The sequence below is a fragment of the Pseudorca crassidens genome, chromosome X (genome assembly GCF_039906515.1).
Source record: "Pseudorca crassidens isolate mPseCra1 chromosome X, mPseCra1.hap1, whole genome shotgun sequence".
NCBI classification, from domain to species: Eukaryota; Metazoa; Chordata; class Mammalia; order Artiodactyla; family Delphinidae; genus Pseudorca; species Pseudorca crassidens.
The window spans coordinates 4781109-4802444 of record NC_090317.1 but is presented as its reverse complement, the minus strand read 5'-3'; the positions used below and the strand labels follow the sequence as shown (position 1 = coordinate 4802444).

Below are 21336 nucleotides of genomic sequence, written 5' to 3'. Positions count from 1 at the left end.
AGAAGAAAAAAAATCATTCATCGAGGTTTCTTGAGTGCTTACTCTTTGCTCAGTACCTCTGGACTCTCAGGAGTTTTTTAAAGCAGCAGAATTTTCCCCAAAGCTTATGTATGAAACCTCTAGAAGAGCTGCTCTAGGGAAGCATGGCAAATTCCCTGTGCTCAGTTGTGCCTTTGCCCAGCCCACCCTCCTTTGGTGACCCTGGGAGCACCCTGAAGAGCCAGTTTGAAAAGCACTGCTTTCGGCAGGCGGCTGTTACAGAAACTGTCCACCCAGCAGCCTTAGGTTCAGGAGGAGGAGAGGGTAGTGGAGAGGCCAGGAAGTTGATGGGCCTTCAGCTGGACCTTTCTTCCGGGTCGCCGGCACAGGGTTGGGATGAAATCATCAGAGAGAATTCCTCAACTGGGCAGCACCTTGAGCAAAAGCACCAAGAGGGCTGGGTGTGTTCACAAGACACATTTTATCCGTAAGGACATTCCTTCTTTGATTATGCTGTACATGGGTTGGATAAATCAAGGGTCAAATCATGTCCTGTGCAACTCGGAAGTTGCAGTTAAAGCTTAATATAGCACAAGTGTGAGTGCTATCTCCTAACACCAGCTTTATAGAGGGAATCTACTGTACTCGCAAAGCAGTGAGCCTTTAATAGCCATTCTCTCAAATTCCTATGCTAAAGCTGAATGTCTTTCCTGTACACAGCGAACCTTTTATGGGGATATCTGAAGCAGTAGGATCAATTGACTTGTTTTATTCTGATAGTTGCTTTTTCATCACCTAAAAAAGCATGTCCTAGATTTAATTATCAGTGAGAGGTTTGTCTCACTCTGTCTCACCAACACGTTCATGCTTCATACAAATGCACAAGTATTTCAAGCCAGATTTAACATGATTATCAGAAGAGAAGAGAAACCTTTGATCTCCAGCCTCTATCTTGAGAGCCTTGTACCATCTCAAAATGGTCCCAATCACTGCACTTCCCATCAACGACATTTTATTAGTTAGTCCTGGGTTGAGGACTTTAAAGTGTTTGACATGACTTGCTATAAAGCTTAAAGTGAATCAGACTTCCCCTCACCTCTTCCAGATTCAATTGATTAGAACAGCTTGCTTTAGTAAATATATTTCAAAATAACCTATTCCCATTTATTTTAAAATATCAGTTAAGGAATTTAAGTCTACATGATAATATTTACCCATTAAAATAAGCTTTAACAGTGTAGCATTTGAAGTTATTTAAAACTTGAATATTGATTAAAATAGCTTTCTGACTTTGTAACTATATTATAAAAATAGCCACTAGTTTAGGCAATAAATTAAAGAAAGCAGACTTTCAAAAAAAAAGGCTTCTATTAAGATTGGTGATTTTTTTAGTGTTTCTAAAACTGGACATTTAGAAGTATAAATATTGGTTTATGCTTTATTGTGTTAAAGATGTATTTCCAAATCAGGTGTGAGTATAAATGCATCCACAAACACTTATCTGAGTCCCCTTTAACAGTGCTCTATGTCCCTAAAAATGTTAATTGAGAAGTGTCTTAAAAACCAATCTGAAAACTAACACACCATTGTAAAGCAATTATACTCTAATAAAGATGTTAAAAAAAGTTGAAAAATAAAAACCAATCTGGGCTAAAAAGTTAAACTGAATAAAATTGCTGAGGGGAACCATGAACACTAATCTGTATGATTTTCACCGTGTATCTTGAGGAGGAGGGTGCACTGTGTCAGTCTGTGCCCTCCCCGAACGGACATACCTTGACCAACATTTAGCATTGAGTTTGCTCTTTATATTTTGACATTTTCCCTTCTTTATTTTATAAAATTGGATGAACCTACTATATATAGTATTTTAAATGGACCTTTAAGTCCCTTTATAAAATATATTGAAATATTCTTATAACTGTGAAAAATAATTATTTTGAATTTTCAATAATTTTGATTAGAATTATAAAAGATATCAATTTTTAATATTTTGCTTCACAGAATTATGCTGAAAACTTAGTATTGTCTAATCTGTTTTCCGCTGAACACTAGTGACCTCCTGATGTAAACAGGTATTTTTTGGAGAAAGCCCCTGATGGACTAGGTAGGGGAAATGCAGCATACTCCAGCGCCCTCTGGCCGATTTGGCATGCACTAACATGCTAAAGCCTTGCCTCACAAAAAAACAACAACAAAAAAAAAAACAACAAAAAAAACCTAGCTAAACTTGTTTCCTTTAACCCAGCATTTCCCAAACTTTTCCCAGAAAGTCCTGTTCACATCCCTTGGGAATTTAATGCTCTATGAAACACAGCTTGGGAATTGCTGGAGTTTTGAACACCTTATTCTTATTCGTGACACGTTATGTCAGAGATGCCCAGGAGAAAGTGACCAGTTTCCTTGGCAGCATCTCACAGGGTGGCAGTACCTTGGAATAGGCACCGAGTTCAGGCTCTGGTCCCCAGCATTGTAGTTCAAGAACACCATTTTCTCAGCTCCCCTGAGTTATCTGGTACTATCCAACCAAGCTTGCAAGAGACTAGCTACTGGGCCACAGTGCAGATCCGAACATTTAGAAATGTGGGCATGTATCTTTCCAGCCATCCAAGACACCCTTTTCCTAGTGGCATTGTAGCAGGAACCCTGATACCTCATTAGCAATTTGCTTGGTGAGTGTGGAATCAGCACAGAGTGAACTGACTTGCGAGAAGCCTGATGAACACACCCTGCTCCACAGGAGTGGGTGAAATACTCTTGTCTGCCAGATGAGGGCGCATTCTTGTGGCCTGAATGGGATACACACTGACAGGCCCACTCGCCCGTCCCACCTGTACGCTTTGTGCAGACGCAGGTAGCTGGGCTGCAGTACAGAAGCCTAGGGCTTTCCTTAGTAAGAGACCCCTCCCTGGTTTCTTGTTAATTAGACTTTGGGGTTTCCCGCGCAGTCTCATAGCTGGGCCATTTCTACAGCTAACTAAGCATCTGCATCTAATGTTGATTTTCTTTGTATTAGTTTCACGCTCAGAAGGTAACCTTTTTTGACCTTATTTCCAAATTCTGGAGGCACCTTGTAATAGCTGTCTGTGTCATGATCACAGTGTCTATCTGTCACGTCAAGCCATTTCTGTATTAATGCTTTCTAACTGTGAACTTTAAATATGTGTAACAATTTGCTAGACTATGCAGCATGGTGTCCTGTGATGCTGAGCTTTGAAACTGTCTTGTACGGGGAGGGGGGGCATACATTTTGCACGCTTCTGTAGCCTCGTAGCAAGAGCACAGAACAGTACCATTCTTCCCAGTTGGAAAGTGAGATTTACTCCTGTTTGGTTTCTTGCCAGGGTCTAAGGGATGGAAATAAGCTGGCACAGATGGAAGAGGCGCCCCTTTTCCCAGGAGAATCAATCAAGGCCATTGGTAAGTCTAACAAGTACACTTTGCTTATAGAGACCCATAAAATGAACTGACACTTTACTCGCAAGCACAGATGATGTATGTGCTGGAGATCAGCCAGACCAATTTAATTAGGGGACAGATGGACTAGACCTAGTCATTCTTATTAATGTCATCATGACCTTAAGAGGTAAGGGACTGCAGAGGATCCGTTTAAGCTCCGAACGAGTCTTAGGTGGCAGTACCAACAGAAGAGGGGTCCAGCTTTTCCCCATGAACTGAAGGCTGATGAGACTCTCACGGTAACGTCAGTTCGCTGCTTTGTTGGAAGGATTCACTATAAGGAAAACGTATTGACAGACGATCCATATCATACTTTTAATGACAGTTTTGAGAATTTGGCAAAGACACTTTGGGGGCTTATAAGAGTCCAGAAAGTACAATTTTAGTGCAGGAAAAGGGCATGTGTCGCCACCCTGGATTGTAAGGGCGACGGCCTGAGGCGGACTGCCCGGGGCTGGAGGGGCGGGCAGCCGGCTGTGGCCTCTTCACCTCACGATCGCCGGGGTTAGGTCGGACGGTCTGGTTTGTGAGGCCGAGTGTCGCCTTCTTCCCTCATGGCTCTCTCCCAAAGGCGCGTGCCGGGTCTCAGAGCACGGTCATCTTGTGTTGGGGTAGCTGGGCTCTCCTACCAGGACCTCCAAACAACTACTCCTGCTGGATAGCCTAGTCTGTGGCTCAGGACTCTGTTCAGCCCGACCTGAATTTCCAAACTGTTTTTCTCTTTGGCTTCTGGAACTTCATTCACTCCTGGTGCTCCTCTGGCCTCTCTGGGCTTTCCTCCTCTGGGAGCGTTTCTAGCCCTGCCTCCGTGCTGCTCTGGAACAATCTGACTACAGTGCAGAGCTAATTATGTCATGCCTCTTCTTCTCCGGACAACAGACTGCACAGATTTAAAGTGAACGTGAACAGTTTTGACACATTTATACCCCTGGGAAATGATCATCACAGTCAAGATAATGAACATATCCATCAGCCCCCAGAAGTTTCCTTAGGCCCCTTTATATCCCTCTCTCCCGTGCCTTCTCCCCCTTCCCCAGGCTCTATAGGCTAGTTGATATTTTCTAGAGTTTTATAGAAATGGAATCATTGAGTATGTTCTTCTGTCTACTTATCCCATTCTGCATAATTATTGTGATAGTCTTCCATATTGTGAGTGCCATGGGTCAGCAGTCATGCCTTTTCATTGCTGCATAGTACTCCACTGTGTGGATACACCACAGTGTGCTTATCCATTCATCTATTGGTGGACTGTTGGGTTGTTTCTGCTGTTTGGCTATTACAGATAAAACTGCTATGAACACTCATGAACAAGTCTTCTCTGGCCTCGTGTCCCATCATCCTCGTGCACCCTTTGACCCAGCCACACTAACCTCTGGGAACTCACTGATCTCTCCTCCCTTCCCCTCCCCCGCTTCCCTGCTGAGTTAAGTCATTCCTCTTCTGAGCTCTTATCACATTGAGTCCACATGGTTCTGATAGCATTTATCAGGCTATATGGTAATTTTCTGTGTAGTATCTCTCACGGGTTACCTGGTGGGCAGAAACCTTGTCCAGTTATACCCAGAACCCCAACAATAGGAGCCGCTCGGTATATAATGAGTTACAGAAAAGTTTATGCAAATGTTTTGAGAGTTTGGCTGAATGACATCTTTAGTACCATTATTCATGCCCTCGGACTCATCTGTAGCTGTGTCCATTCCCGCCATTTGAGTGGAACAGCACTTCGGGAAGATTGGGAAGATGTGGTATCTTTGTGATAGGTGTGAGCCTCTTAACATTCATAGGAGTCATATATGTTGTTGATTTTGATGTGAAAGATATTGATATTAACATTAAGAAAATAAAATTGATATGGAAGCTGATGAAGAATTTGAAGCAGTCTTTTCCCACTTCATTGATGTGGTTTTGGTTTTTGTCATCTGTAAAGCAGTTTCTTTGGAGGTGCATCAGGGGACAGTGTTTAGCTTTAGTTAGTTTTCATTAGCAGTGATTTATGAAATGGTAGCCCAGGTTCTTCAGAGTTTAATTAATGTGTTTTTGAATGTGATTAATTTATCACTCAGGGAAAATGTGAACCACTTGGAAAAAAATGACAAAATGTAACTTATTATGAGGCCTTTTACTTAAAACCTCAAGTAGCAAATCAAAATTTTGTTTTAAAAAGTGGAATTTTATTAGAAGACTATCCATCTATGCCTTTATTTAAAGTAATGAAAGAATTTAAATTTCTAGAAAACTGGAATCACAAATTTATATATTTGGAAACTCATGTTAAGATTTATTGACACAAGTCAATGGCAGTAGATGATATTTTGGGTTTTTTCTTTCAGTGAAAGATGTCATGTATATCTGCCCATTTGTGGGAGCAGTGAGTGGCACCCTGACAGTGACAGACTTTAAGATGTACTTCAAGAATGTAGAGAGAGTGAGTATTTAAAAGTGTGCTTTATTTTTTAAAATAACTGCAGAAGAAAGTAAACAATAAAGAATACAGTAAATAGTATCCTGAAATGCCATCACCCTGAGAGAAGCAGAGGGTCAGTTTTAAGATGTGTGCATTTGCAAGCAGATTTTGTATCTTAAAAAAAAAAGGGCTGTTAAAGTAGCACTTCCACCTGCGCTGGGGGTGAGGGGGTTGTTTAATTGTAGTCTCAGTGTCTACTTCACAAAGCAGGTTATAAATCAGACTTTGGTGTCTTAGCCAGGACCAAGAGGAAATGCGAAGTAAGCAAAGGTGTTTTAAGCCAGCGAAGACTTAAAATGGGAAAGCTCTGTTAGCCGACACTGATTGGCATTCATGTTAATTTGTGAACCCAGGACCCGCATTTCGTCCTCGATGTCCCCCTGGGAGTGATCAGCAGAGTTGAGAAGATAGGAGTGCAGAGCCATGGAGACAACTCTTGTGGCATAGAGATCATGTGCAAGGTACGGTCCAGACATGAGAGAAACTTAGAGGGGGCGGGTAGCTTGGAACTTCTTCACAGCCTTTGGACAGTAAGAGTAATTTGGACATTAGTGACTCAGATGTTTTCAGGACCCAGACCTCTTCAACCTTTCATCAGCCAATTCAGACCATTATATAAGCCATGGTAGTAAACCGCTTCTTTTCCATTGAAGTGTTCTAATTAACATGGACCTGTAACCTAGGCGGTGACGATATTTGTTACATTTCAGAGAAATCAAGTGGAAAGCAGAGATCAATATTTTTTCCAGTTTGTCCTGATAAGACGAGTCTTCAGTCAGAGACTTCCCAAAGGGACAATATTCATAAATTCTGTGATTAAAAACACAGTTAAGTTTCTTGGCTATGTTGGAATTTGCACTGAGCCCTGCTTATTTTTGGTTTTCGCCCCTTCCTCCAAGGGTTAAGTAAAATTTGTGTGACAGCTTTGACGAGGACTAGTCGTTTAAGAACCGCCTTAACTGATGTTTTATTCCCAATGACTTTGCCTCATGGAATACAGTTTATTAACAAACCCACCTGAAATACCAGGCAAGAGATCCTGCCTAGAGCGTCATCAAGGTCCCTTCCCAGCTTGGGGTTTGGATTAGATTCCTGGCAGTCTGTTTGCTTTGATCAAATCTCTGTGGAGACCTTCCTCTGGTTGGCCCTAGACTGCAGTTGAATCCACTTTTTCAAATAACCCTTTACTGTGCCAGGTCGGGAATCTGCTGGCTTTTACTAGGCTCACCTTGGGCACCACACGGCAGTCCTCCCCTAGGACCAATCACTGCTGTCCTGATTCTCAGTCCAGGGCGCCACACGCAGAGCAGTGCGAAGCCGTTGCAGAACTGAAACCAGAGGGGGGGTTTGATCAATTCTGTAATTCTGGAACAGGTCATTTCCCTACTCAGAACTCTTCACTAGCTGCCCATTACCCTTGGGCTGGAGGAAAAGCTTACAGAGACCCCGCGGTGTGAGCCGGACTTCCTTTCCTCGGCAGCTCCCTCTCCAGCCACCCTCCCCTTGTTCTTGCCATCCAGGTTCCTAGAGTTGTGCACACTTGCCTGTACCCCCAATCCCCACCCCACACAAACTCCTGGGGCTTCACACGTGCTGTTTCCTTTGCTTGTAATGCCTTTCCCTCTGAGCAATCCTAAATAGCAAGTCAGCTCAGTCAGTGAGCTGGCACGTGTGTAGCCACAGAAGCTTGGAGGGAGGGCACAGCAGGAACCTAATGTTACTTAGGCAGATGTCCTGTGGCTGTTTTCCTATGGTATTTCTTGTGGCTGGGGTGAGTTTTTGCTAATAGCTTCTTTAAAATGTTTTCCAGCCTAGAATTACCAGGGCCGTGCTTAAACAGGTGATATGCAATTCAAAAAGTACAAACACTGAGTGTAGTAAAAAGTAAGTTTCCCTCCACCCAACACCCAGCCACCCTGATCTGCTCCCTGCGGCCACACACTGTTACCAATTTCCACAGATGGCCTATGCACACAAGTATGTATTTGAAAATGTGAATGGTTGTATATTATATACACTGTCCTGCCCCTTTCCCCCTCCCTTAACCATGTACCTTGTGTCTCCTTAAGAGCAGTATATAACGAGCTGCTTCTTGTTTCTAACAGTTCTGTAGTATTCCATTAGTGGTACTGTACTACATTTAGCCAGACCCTGTTTATTTTTTATTTATTTACTTATTTATTTTAACATCTTTATTGGAGTATAATTGCTTTACAGTGGTGTGTTAGTTTCTGCGTTATAACAAAGTGAATCAGCTATACATATACATATATCCCCATATCTCTTCCCTCTTGCGTCTCCCTCCCTCCCACCCTCCCTATCCCAACCCTCTAGGTGGTCACAAAGCACCAAACTGATCTCCCTGTGCTATGCGGCTGCTTCCCACTAGCTAGCTGTTTTACATTTGGTAGTGTATATATCTCCATGCCATCTCTCACTTTATCCCAGCTTACCCTTCCCCCTCCCCGTGTCCTCAAGTCTATTCTCTACTAGGTCTGTGTCTTTATTCCCGTCTTGCCCCTAGGTTCTTCATGACCATTTTTTTTTCAGGTTCTATATATATGTGTTAGCATATGGTATTTGTTTTTCTCTTTCTGACTTTCTTTACTCTGTATGACAGGCTCTAGGTCCATCCACCTCACTACAAATAACTCAATTCCATTTCTCTTTATGGCGGAGTAATATTCCATTGTATATACGTGCCACATCTTCTTTATCCATTCATCTGTTGATGGACACTTCGGTTGCTTCCATGTCCTGACTATTGTAAATAGAGCTGCAGTGAACATTGTGGTACATGACTCTTTTTGAATTATGGTTTTCTCAGGGTATATGCCCAGTAGTGGGATTGCTGGGTTGTATGGTAGTTCTATTTTTAGTTTTTTAAGGAACCTCCATACTGTTCTCCGTAGTGGCTGTATCAATTTACATTCTCACCAACAGTGCAAGAGGGTCCCCTTTTCTCCACACCCTCTCCAGCATTTATTGTTTGTAGATATTTTGATGATGGCCATTCTGACTGGTGTGAGATGATATCTCATTGTAGTTTTGATTTGCATTTCTCTAATGATTAATGATACTGAGCATCCTTTCATGTGTTTGTTGGCAATCTGTATATCTTCTTTGGAGAAATGTCTCTTTAGGTCTTCTGCCCATTTTTTGGATTGGGCTGTTTGTTTTTTTGATATTGAGCTGCATGAGCTGCTTGTAACTTTTGGAGATTAATCCTTTGTCAGTTGCTTCATTTGCAAATAGTTTCTCCCATTCTGAGGGTTGTCTTTTGGTCTTGTTTATGGTTTCCTTTGCTGTGCAAAAGCTTTGAAGTTTCATTAGGTCCCATTTGTTTATTTTTGTTTTTATTTCCATTTCTCTAGGAGGTGGGTCAAAAAGGATCTTGCTGTGATTTATGTCATAGAGTGTTCTGCCTATGTTTTCCTCTAAGAATTTGATAGTGTCTGGCCTTGCATTTAGGTTGTAATCCATTCTGAGTTTATTTTTGTGCATGGTGTTAGGGAGTGTTCTAATTTCATTCTTTTACATGTAGCTGTCCAGTTTTCCCAGCACCACTTATTGAAGAGGCTGTCTTTTTTTTTTTTTTTTTAACATCTTTATTGGGGTATAATTGCTTTACAATGGTGTGTTAGTTTCTGCTTTATAACAAAGTGAATCAGTCATACATAAACATATGTTCCCATATGTCTTCCCTCTTGCGTCTCCCTCCCTCCCACCCTCCCTATCCCACCCCTCCAGGCGGTCACAAAGCACCGAGCCAATATCCCTGTGCCATGCGGCTGCTTCCCACTAGCTATCTACCTTACTACGTTTGTTAGTGTGTATATGTCCATGACTCTCTCTCACCCTGTCACAGCTCACCCTTCCCCCTCCCCATAACCTCAAGTCCGTTCTCTAGAAGGTCTGCGTCTTTATTCCTGCCTTACCCTTAGGTTCTTCATGACATTTTTTTTTCTTAAATTCCATATATATGTGTTAGCATACGGTATTTGTCTTTTTCTTTCTGACTTACTTCACTCTGTATGACAGACTCTAGGTCTATCCACCTCATTACAAATAGCTCAATTTCGTTTCTTTTTACTGCTGAGTAATATGCCATTGTATATATGTGCCACATCTTCTTTATCTATTCATCCGATGATGGGCACTTAGGTTGTTTCCATCTCCGGGCTATTGTAAATAGAGCTGCAATGAACATTTTGGTACATGACTCTTTGAATTTTGGTTTTCTCAGGGTATATGCCTAGTAGTGGGATTGCTGGGTCATATGGTAGTTCTATTTGTAGTTTTTTAAGGAACCTCCATACTGTTCTCCATAGTGGCTGAACCAATTCACATTCCCACCAGCAGTGCAAGAGTGTTCCCTTTTCTCCACACCCTCTCCAGCATTTATTGTTTCTAGATTTTTTGATGATGGCCATTCTGACTGGTGTGAGATGATATCTCATTGTAGTTTTGATTTGCATTTCTCTAATGATTAATGATACTGAGCATCCTTTCATGTGTTTGTTGGCAGTCTGTATATCTTCTTTGGAGAAATGTCTATTTAGGTCTTCTGCCCATTTTTGGATTGGGTTGTTTGTTTTCTTGTTACTGAGCTGCATGAGCTGCTTGTAAATTTTGGAGATTAATCCTTTGTCGGTTGCTTCATTTGCAAATATTTTCTCCCATTCTGAGGGTTGTCTTTTGGTCTTGTTTATGGTTTCCTTTGCTGTGCAAAAGCTTTGAAGTTTCATTAGGTCCCATTTGTTTATTTTTGTTTTTATTTCCATTACTCTAGGAGGTGGGTCAGAAAGGATCTTGCTGTGATTTATGTCATAGAGTGTTCTGCCTATGTTTTCCTCTAAGAGTTTGATAGTGTCTGGCCTTACATTTAGGTCTTTAATCCATTTTGAGCTTATTTTTGTGCATGGTGTTAGGGAGTGATCTAATCTTATACTTTTACATGTACCTGTCCAGTTTTCCCAGCACCACTTATTGAAGAGGCTGTCCTTTCTCCACTGTACATTACTGCCACCTTTATCAAAGATAAGGTGTCCATATGTGCATGGGTTTATCTCTGGGCTTTCTATCCTGTTCCATTGATCTATCTTTCTGTTTTTGTGCCAGTACCATACCGTCTTGATAACTGTAGCTTTGTAGTATAGTCTGAAGTCAGGAAGCCTGATTCCTCCAGTTCCTTCTTTCATTCTCAAGATTGCTTTGGCTATTCGGGGTCTTTTGTGTTTCCATACAAATTGCAAAATTTTTTGTTCTAGTTCTGTGAAAAATGCCAGTGGTAGTTTGATAGGGATTGCATTGAATCTATAGATTGCTTTGGGTAGTAGAGTCATTTTCACAATGTTGATTCTTCCAATCCAAGAACATGGTATATCTCTCCATCTATTTGTATCATCTTTAATTTCTTTCATCAGTGTCTTATAAGTTTCTGCATACAGGTCTTTTGTCTCCTTAGGTAGGTTTATTCCTAGATATTTTATTCTTTTTGTTGCAGTGGTAAATGTGAGTGTTTTCTTGATTTCACTTTCAGATTTTTCATCATTAGTATATAGGAATGCCAGAGATTTCTGTGCATTAATTTTGTATCCTGCCACTTTACCAAATTCATTGATTAGCTCTAGTAGTTTTCTGGTAGCATCTTTAGGATTCTCTATGTATAGGATCATGTCATCTGCAAACAGTGACAGCTTTACTTCTTCTTTTCCGATTTGGATTCCTTTTATTTCCTTTTCTTCTCTGATTGCTGTGGCTAAAACTTCCAAAACTATGTTGAATAGGAGTGGTGAGAGTGGGCAACCTTGTCTTGTTCCTGATCTTAGTGGAAATGCTTTCAGTTTTTCACCATTGAGGATGATGTTTGCTGTGGGCTTGTCATATATGGCCTTTATTATGTTGAGGAAAGTTCCCTCTATGCCTACTTTCTGCAGGGTTTTTATCATAAATGGGTGTTGAATTTTGTCAAAAGCTTTCTCTGCATCTATTGAGATGATCATATGGTTTTTCTCCTTCAATTTGTTAATATGGTTTATCACATTGATAGATTTGCGTATATTGAAGAATCCTTGCATTCCTGGAATAAACCCCACTTGATCATGGTGTATGATCCTTTTAATGTGCCGTTGGATTCTGTTTGCTAGTATTTTGTTGAGGAGTTTTGCATCTGTGTTCATCAGTGATATTGGCCTGTAGTTTTCTTTCTTTGTGACATCCTTGTCTGGTTTTGGTATCAAGGTGATGGTGGCCTCGTAGAAGGAGTTTGGGAGTGTTCCTCCCTCTGCTATATTTTGGAAGGGTTTGAGAAGGATAGGTGTTAGCTCTTCTCTAAATGTTTGATAGAATTCGCCTGTGAAGCCATCTGGTCCTGGGCTTTTGTTTGTTGGAAGATTTTTAATCACAGTTTCAATTTCAGTGCTTGTGATTGGTCTGTTCATATTTTCTATTTCTTCCTGATTCAGTCTTGGCAGGTTGTGCATTTCTAAGAATTTGTCCATTTCTTCCAGGTTGTCCATTTTATTGGCATAGAGTTGCTTGTAGTCATCTCTCATGATCTCTTTTGTTTCTGCAGTGTCAGTTGTTACCTCTCCTTTTTCATTTCTAATTCTATTGATTTGAGTCTTCTCCCTTTTTTTCTTGATGAGTCTGGCTAGTGGTTTATCTATTTTGTTTATCTTCTCAAAGAACCAGCCTTTAGTTTTATTGATCTTTGCTATTGTTTCCTTCATTTCTTTTTCATTTATTTCTGATCTGATTTTTATGATTTCTTTCCTTCTGCTAGCTTTGGGGTTTTTTTGTTGTTCTTTCTCTAATTGCTTGAGGTGCAAGGTTAGGTTGTTTATTCGAGATGTTTCCTGCTTCTTAAGGTGGGCTTGTATTGCTATAAACTTCCCCCTTAGAACTGCTTTTGCTGCATCCCACAGGTTTTGGGTCGTTGTGTCTCCATTGTCATTTGTTTCTAGGTATTTTTTGATTTCCTCTTTGATTTCTTCAGTGATCACTTCATTATTAAGTAGTGTATTGTTTAGCCTCCATGTGTTTGTATTTTTTACAGCTCTTTTCCTGTAATTGATATCTAGTCTCATGGCGTTGTGGTCAGAAAAGATACTTGATACAATTTCAATTTTCTTAAATTTACCAAGACTTGATTTGTGACCCAAGATATGATCTATCCTGGAGAATGTTCCATGAGCACTTGAGAAAAGTGTGTATTCTGTTGTTTTTGGATGGAGTGTCCTATAAATATCAATTAAGTCCATCTTGTTTAATGTATCATTTAAAGCTTGTGTTTCCTTATTTGTTTTCATTTTGGATGATCTGTCCATGGGTGAAAGTGGGGTGTTTAAGTCCCCTACTATGAATGTGTTAGTGTCCATTTCCCCTTTTATGGCTGTTAGTATTTGCCTTATGTATTGAGGTGCTCCTATGTTGGGTGCATAAATATTTACAATTGTTATATCTTCTTCTTGGATCGATCCCTTGATCATTATGTAGTGTCCTTCTTTGTCTCTTTTAATAGTCCTTATTTTAAAGTCTATTTTGTCTGATATGAGAATTGCTACTCCAGCTTTCTTTTGGTTTCCATTTGCATGGAATATCTTTTTCCATCCCCTTACTTTCAGTCTGTATGTGTCTCTAGGTCTGAAGTGGGTCTCTTGTAGACAGCATATATAAGGGTCTTGTTTTTGTATCCATTCAGCTAATCTGTGTCTTTTGGTGGGAGCATTTAGTCCATTTACATTTAAGGTAATTATCGATATGTATGTTCCTATTCCCATTTTCTAAATTGTTTTGGGTTCGTTATTATAGGTCTTTTCCTTCTCTTGTGTTTCTTGCCTAGAGAAGTTCCTTTAGCATTTGTTGTAAAGCTGGTTTGGTGGTGCTGAACTCTCTCAGCTTTTGCTTGTCTGTAAAGCTTTTAATTTCTCCATCAAATCTGAATGAGATCCTTGCTGGGTAGAGTAGTCTTAGCTGCAGGTTTTTCTCCTTCATCACTTTCAGTATGTCCTGCCACTCCCTTCTGGCTTGTAGGGTTTCTGCTGAGAGAGCAGCTGTTAACCTTATGGGGATTCCCTTATGTGTTATTTGTTGTTTTTCCCTTGCTGCTTTTAATATGCTTTCTTTGTATTTAATTTTTGACAGTTTGATTAATATGTGTCTTGGCGTATTTCTCCTTGGATTTATCCTGTATGGGACTCTCTGTGCTTCCTGGACTTGATTAACTATTTCCTTTCCCATATTAGGGAAGTTTTCAACTATAATCTCTTCAAATATTTTCTCAGTCCCTTTCTTTTTCTCTTCTTCTTCTGGAACCCCTATAATTCGAATGTTGGTGCGTTTAATGTTGTCCCAGAGGTCTCTGAGACTGTCCTCAGTTCTTTTCATTCTTTTTTCTTTATTCTGCTCTGCAGTAGTTATTTCCACTATTTTATCTTCCAGGTCACTTATCCGTTCTTCTGCCTCAGTTATTCTGCTATTGATCCCATCTAGAGTACTTTTAATTTCATTTATTGTGTTGTTCATCGTTGCTTGTTTCATCTTTATTTCTTCTAGGTCCTTGTTAACTGTTTCTTGCATTTTGTCCATTCTATTTCCAAGATTTCGGATCATCCTTACTATCATTATTCTGAATTCTTTTTCAGGTAGACTGGCTATTTCCTCTTCATTTGTTAGGTCTGGCGCATTTTTATCTTGCTCCTTCATCTGCTGTGTGTTTTTCTGTCTTTTCATTTTGCTTATCTTACTGTGTTTGGGGTCTCCTTTTTGCAGACTGCAGGTTCGTAGTTCCCGCTGTTTTTGATGTCTGTCTCCAGTGGCTAAGGTTGGTTCAGTGGGTTGTGTAGGCTTCCTGGTGGAGGGGACTAGTGCCTGTGTTGTGGTGGATGAGGCTGGATCTTGTCTCTCCAGTGGGCAGGTTCACATCTGGTGGTGTGTTTTGGGGTGTCTGTGGCCTTATTATGATTTTAGGCAGCCTCTCTGCTAATGGGTGGGGTTGTGTTCCTGTTTTGCTAGTTGTTTGGCATAGGTTGTCCAGCACTGTGGCTTGCTGGTCGTTGAGTGAAGCTGGGTGCTGGTGTTAAGATGGAGGTCTCTGGGAGATTTTCGCCGTTTGATATTATGTGGAGCTGGGAGGCCTCTTGTGGACCAGTGTCCTGAAATTGGCTCTCCTACCTCAGAGGCAGAGCCCTGACTCCTGGCTGGAGCACCAAGAGCCTTTCATCCACACGGCTCAGAATAAAAGGGAGAAAAAGTAGAGGGAATTAGTAGAAGTATGAGGAAAGAAAGAAGGAAAGGAGGGAAGGAAGGAAGGAAGGAAGGAAGAAAGAAGGAAGCAAAGAAGGAAAGAAGGCAAGAAGGAAAGAAAGGGAGGGAGGGAGGAAGGAAGGAGGGAAAGAAGGAAAAACAGAAAGAAAGAAGATACAGTAAAAATAAAATAAAGTATAATAAAGTTATTGAATTAAAAAATTCTTATTTAGAAAAAAAAAAGGGACGGATAGAACCTTAGGACAGATGTTGGAAGCAAAGCTATACAGACAAAATCTTACACAGAAGCATACACATACACCCTCACTAAAAGAGGTAAAGGGGGAAAAATCATAAATCTTGCTGTCAGAGACCACCTCCTCAATTTGGGATGATTCGTTGTCTAAAGGAGGGAAGGAAGGAAGGAAAGAAAGAAAGAAAGAACGAAGGTAAAGTATAATAACGTTATTAAAATTAAAATTGATTATTAAGAAAAAAATTTTTTAAAAAAACCATGGACGGATAGAACCCTAGGACAAATGGTGGAAGCAAAACTATACAGACAAGATCTCACACAGAAGCATACACATACACACTCACAAAAAGAGGAAGAGGGGAAAAAAATCATAGATCTTGCCCTCGAAGCCCACCTCCTCAATTTGGGATGATTGGTTGTCTATTCAGGTATTCCACAGATGCAGGGTACATCAAGTTGGTTGTGGAGCTTTAATCCCCTGCTCCTGAGGCTGCTGGGAGAGATTTCCCTTTCTCTTTGTTCTCACAGCTCCCAGGGGCTCAGCTTTGGATTTGGCCCTGCCTCTGCGTGTAGGTCGCTGGAGGGCGTCTGTTTTGTGCTCAGACAGGACGGAGTTAAAGGAGCCGCTGGTTCTGGGGCTCTGGCTCCGTCAGGCCGGGGAGAGGGAGGGACACGGAGTGCGGGCCGATCCTGCGGTGGCAGAGGCTGGCGTGACGTTGCACCAGCCTGAGGCCCGCAGTGCGTTCTCCCGGGGAAGTTGTCCATGGATCCCGGGACCCTGGCAGTGGCGGGCTGCACAGGCTCCGCGGAAGAGGGGTGTGGAGAGTGGCCTGTGCTCGCACACAGGCCCCTTGGGGGCGGCAGCAGCAGCCCTAGCGTCTCATGCCCGTCTCTGGGGTCCGCGCTTTTAGCCGCGGCTCGCGCCCGTCTCTGGAGCTCCTTTAAGCAGCGCTCTTAAACCCCTCTCCTCGCGCACCAGGATACAAAGAGGGAAGAAAAAGTCTCTTGCCTCTTCGGCAGGTGCAGACTTTTCCCTGGACTCCCTCCGGCTAGCCGTGGTGCACTAACCCCTTCAGGCTATGTTCAAGCCGCCAACCCCAGTCCTCTCTCTCCCTGAGCTCCGTCCAAAACCGAAACCCGAGCCTCAGAGCCTCAGCTCCCAGCCGCACCCGCCCCGGCGGGTGAGCAGACAAGCCTCTCGGGCTGGTGAGTGCCGGTCGGCACCGATCCTCTGTGCGGGAATCTCCCCGCTTTGCCCTCCGCACCCCTTTGCTGCGCTCTCCTCCGCGGCTCTGAAGCTCCCCCCTCCGCCTCCCGCAGTCTCCGCCCGCGAAGGGGCTTCCTAGTGTGTGGAAACTTTTCCTCCTTCACAGCTGCCTCCCACTGGTGCAGGTCCCGTCCCTATCCTTTTGTCTCTGTTTATTCTTTTTTCTTTTGCCCTACCCAGGTACGTGGGGGGTTTCTTGCCTTTTGGGAGGTCTGAGGTCTTCTGCCAGCATTCAGTAGGTGTTCTGTAGGAGTTGTTCCACGTGTAGATGTATTTCTAGTGTATCTGTGGGGAGGAAGGTGATCTCCGCGTCTTACTCTTCCGCCATCTTCAAGGTCCCCCCTCTGATATCTTTAAGTACCTTTTGTCTTATATACATGTCTTTTATGACATTTTTCACAAGTTTTAATAGTTTTTTGTTAGTGTCTGTCTTTCATGCTAGAAATAGGTAGGGAAATGACATTTCTACAACCACCATAATGCATATATGAAAGCATAGCTAATTGATGGTGCCGTAATTTTCTGCTGCAGCCTCAGAATCCACTTAAAAACAGCAAAAACCTTAAAACAAAGGAGGAATATTTTTAAATGTTTAAATGTTGATCTTTACGTAACTCAATATTTACAAATAGGTCTTTCTGGAACCTGAACTAACTTTTCAAGCCCAGAAGAACTTCTAATAGTAAAATATTAATGAGTAAATTATCCTTTTTGCATGGAGTACCAAGAAATAGTCAATATAGGACTGGACTGTCAGTAATGACCTGATTAATATTTCTTATTACTGGTAAAAAATATATATATATGCTCTCCCCCTGATAAAGCAATTTCAGGATATGAGAAATCTATCTTTCTAAATATAAATCCAGGGCTGACAAATAATTTTTAAAATATATTTTTAAAAAATCAAGTGTTTTCTGTAATATTGTACTTCCACATTTTATCTTATTTGCATCACAGTTAAATCATTTGGGGGTTGTATTGATGGGCCAGATTGTCAGAGCTTTGCCTTTCCGTTATAAACAACCTTTAGAATGAAATCTCCTTTATTATATTTTTAATAAGGACCAAATGAGATTTATAGAATACATTTAATAATTTTATAGTTGGGTCGGTTATTCTGCTTTTCTTTCCGTTTTTTGAAATTTAATATGTGAAAATTGGTATTTTATAATCTTAAGGAAATCGATCGGACTGCATTTTTCAAACCTATTATCTTAGCGTGGCTTATAGTAATCCTTCACTTTAAAATCTCTTTTATGGGTATTTAATATGTTGGGATATTTTACATTCTTGCTTGAGTTCTTTCTCGATGGCAGTTATTGAAAAAAACAAATATATATATATATAGTCACTGGGATTTAGGGGCCAGAAAACCAGTGTCCATGTGGGGGTAAATATAGATCACAGCTGCTTATTTCTACAAATAAAACTTTATTGGAACATAGCTGTACACTTTTACTTACATAGTGTCTGTGGTTGCTTTTGTGCTAACACAACAGAAACCTATATAGCCTACAAAGCCTAAAGTATTTACTACCTGACCCCTTACAGAAAATGTTTACTGACCCAGTATTTTATAGATCAGAACAGTGAATCTCAGAGAAGTCCAGTAACCTGCCCAAATTCACACTAATATGTAACTGACAGAGCTGAGACTTAGATCCAGTCTCCCAGATTCTAGGACCCCTGCTTATAATGTATATATCATAATTCCTCATTATCTTATTGGGCTATTATTATATTATTACTCTCCTATTCTCACCAGTGGTCACAGCTTTTATCTTTTCCCCCCAAATATTGGATATTTCATTTTATTTTCACTTTTTATAAGTCAAATCTCCAGTCAACACAACTGGTATTTGCAAACCTGCGCAACTTTTAGTTAGTTGCCACATGAAGTCTTAACAAAAATCTTCTAGATTTACCATAAAAAAGGAGCCTGCTGAGAAGATTGGCAATAGCAGAAACCAGAGTATATGAAGGCTCTGTCATACGTGCATTTTTAAAATATGGCATTACCTAGAGTTTTTTTAATATATATTTATAGCTAGAGTTTTAATGACGTGTACAGTAGGAAAATAAATGAACACATAAAATGCTGTTAGAGAAATTTGAATCTCCCATTGAAAAATCGATTCCATTTTACAAAAACTAGCTCTTCCCACAAGACATTGTGGTTTACAGAGGCTAAATTTTAAAATCTGCTGTCTATATCCATAAATCTATGTATCTATCCAGTGATATATCTACATCTTGGCATGGATGTCCATGGAGTGATCTGAAGAGTAAATGAGCTGCATAATGATGTGCATAGTGTGTTCTAATGTTTATAGGAAAATAAACACCCCTTACAGGGCATTATAGTGGAATCTCTCTCCCTCCCCCGCCGACCCCCTCCTTCCTCTCCCTCTCCCTCTTTCTCCTTTCCTCCCTCTTTCTCTCTCTCTTTCTTTGTATATGACAGATATACTTCAGTGAAACCCATGAGGTAGATACTGGGGGTTAAAATGGGATGTAAAGAGAAAATTATGTAGTGGGAGATTATTAAATGTTGCATTATATGCAACATTTAAGGGTATAAGGTATCTTTCTATTTCTTATGACTGCACATGGCTTCACAATGATCTTAATTTTTAAATAAAATTAAAGCAAGTTTGTGGCATCATTTAAATGCTACTAAACTCTCAACAAAATAACAATCATAATATTAAAAAGAAATGTAATATTGATGTACACAAGAACATTGACTCTCTATGCTGAGTAACAGAAGCTGGATAAAAATGAGTACATACTGATTCCATTTATATAAAATGCTAGAACATGTAATCTATGGAGACAGCAAGCAAATCAGTGGTTATCTGAGGATGGAGGTGCAGAGAGGGACAAGAGGAAGCAATTGTCAGGGGGTAAGGGGAGACTTATGGGGGTGATGGGTATTTTCACACTTATAATTGTGGTAATGGTTTAACAAGTATACACATATGACCAAACTCATTCAGCGGTCACTTTAAGCATGTGCAATTTATTATATGTCAATTATACTTCAATAAAACCACTTAAAAGGATCGTCTCTTCAGAGAAAAAACAAGAACAACTTTGGAAGGAATAGAGATAAAAGATGTTTGGAGGGGAGATGATGTTGTTTTAGAATTCTTTGTAGACAGTTGCCTGTACTGAGAGCAGACAGCTCTTACTTCCCTGCCCTTGGGAAGCCACTGCTCCACCTTAAGTTTCTTTAGAAAGTGGGCTGATCAGTGTTGAGTTTGTGGCTTCCATTCACCATTATTTTAGTCCTCAGGGTGCTTTCAATAACTTTTAGTAGGGTGAGATTTTTGGCCCTCTGGAGGACCTTTAGTCGCTGGCATCGTAGGGTGAGATGTAGCAAACACTTCTATGACGTAGGTGGCCTGGAAGTGGTTTGTCTATTTCTTGGGATGATACTGCCACCTACACACCTCAAACCACATAGGTTCTGGCAATGTACACTTTGTCGTGCCCCTCGTCCAGCCCCCTACCCCAAAGACAGAAACGCCAAGCCCCTTTCCACCTTGCCTGTGGGTTCAAGTATTAAGTAGGAAATTTATCTTCAGCACTCAGTCCTGACCCATTCCTTATCCCCACTGTCTGGTTAACTGTGATTCTGCCAGTGTCCCCCGCAACCTTGCAGGACTCAATGTCCCTCCCTCCTCACACACCTGCCTCTTCCCTTCCTTCCCTGCTCCCACCATGAGAGAACTCGCAGAAACACACAGAAATTTTCACAAGTTGATTTTTATTTAATTAGCATCCGTGTACCCTGATGCTATAAAATTCCGTGTCTACACAGTTGGCCATTTCTCAGACCTCAGACTTGGCAGATATTTCTGAGGTCTCTGGCCTCCCCCTGAGCTTTACTGGCTCACCAGCTCTTCGCTTGGAGGGGTGTTGCCGCACGGCACTTGGTTCTGCTCGGCCTCTTGGTTCTGCTCTGCATTATTCTGATGTTGATTTAGTGTCTCATCCAGCCTGTGAGAACAGCTGGAGAGTGTTTGTCTTGTAGCTTTCTTCTGCTGTTTTGTGGGGTTGACAGCTTTCTTAGAGGCTTTTTTATTCAGACTCCTTTGACGGGGTTTCCTCACGGTCCTGGCTGTTTTCAGCACCTGGAAGGACAACAGAGTGAGGTCAAAAGGACATTGGATTAGGGAGAAGAAGATGGGCTACTGATGGAAAGGGAGACTTCATGAGAAGGGGTCAGGGCTGAGGAGGGGGTTTGTGGCAGGCAGGGAGAGGGTAGGATTCTTGGGGGAGAGGGAATCCATGAAGAAAACAGCTTGGGTAGGGTCATCTTACGTGGCCACCACGTCTAGGTCTGAGGTTATAGGGAGCCTCATCCACCCTCCTCCGTTTGGCTCTCGAGGGTTTTCGATCCATGTCTGTGTCAGGCTCTCGTAGTCTTCGGCACGCCTCAGCTGTATTGAAGCCTACCAGTGGTCTACTCCGGGCCTACTGACCACGCTATATATACAGCTCCCCAGGACAATGAAGGGTCCGTACCCTCAGCCAATGGTGGCTAAGGAGGGACTTAGCCATCACAAAGCAGCCCTTGTGACACGTCTGTTGATGTAGCTCAGACATTTCAAAGAACCATTCCTGACACCTGGGGCGGGGTGGGGTGGGGAT

General features: G+C 41.5%; 1 protein-coding gene across 11 annotated transcripts in view; it reads left to right on the top strand.

The window, feature by feature from the left end:
• MTMR1 (myotubularin related protein 1) overlaps positions 1–21336 on the top strand; it is a 95717-nt gene that overhangs the window by 21385 nt on the left and 52996 nt on the right. For 10 of the 11 annotated variants that reach the window (XM_067723022.1, XM_067723025.1, XM_067723019.1 and 7 more), the window contains 3 exons: positions 3324–3399; positions 5769–5863; positions 6256–6363. In XM_067723022.1, coding sequence (XP_067579123.1) covers positions 3354–3399; positions 5769–5863; positions 6256–6363 — 249 coding nt within the window. In that variant the 5' untranslated portion in view covers positions 3324–3353. Of the gene's footprint in view, positions 1–1983; positions 2055–3323; positions 3400–5768; positions 5864–6255; positions 6364–21336 lie in introns of all 11 variants that reach the window. The other variant, XM_067723023.1, reaches the window with a different exon arrangement.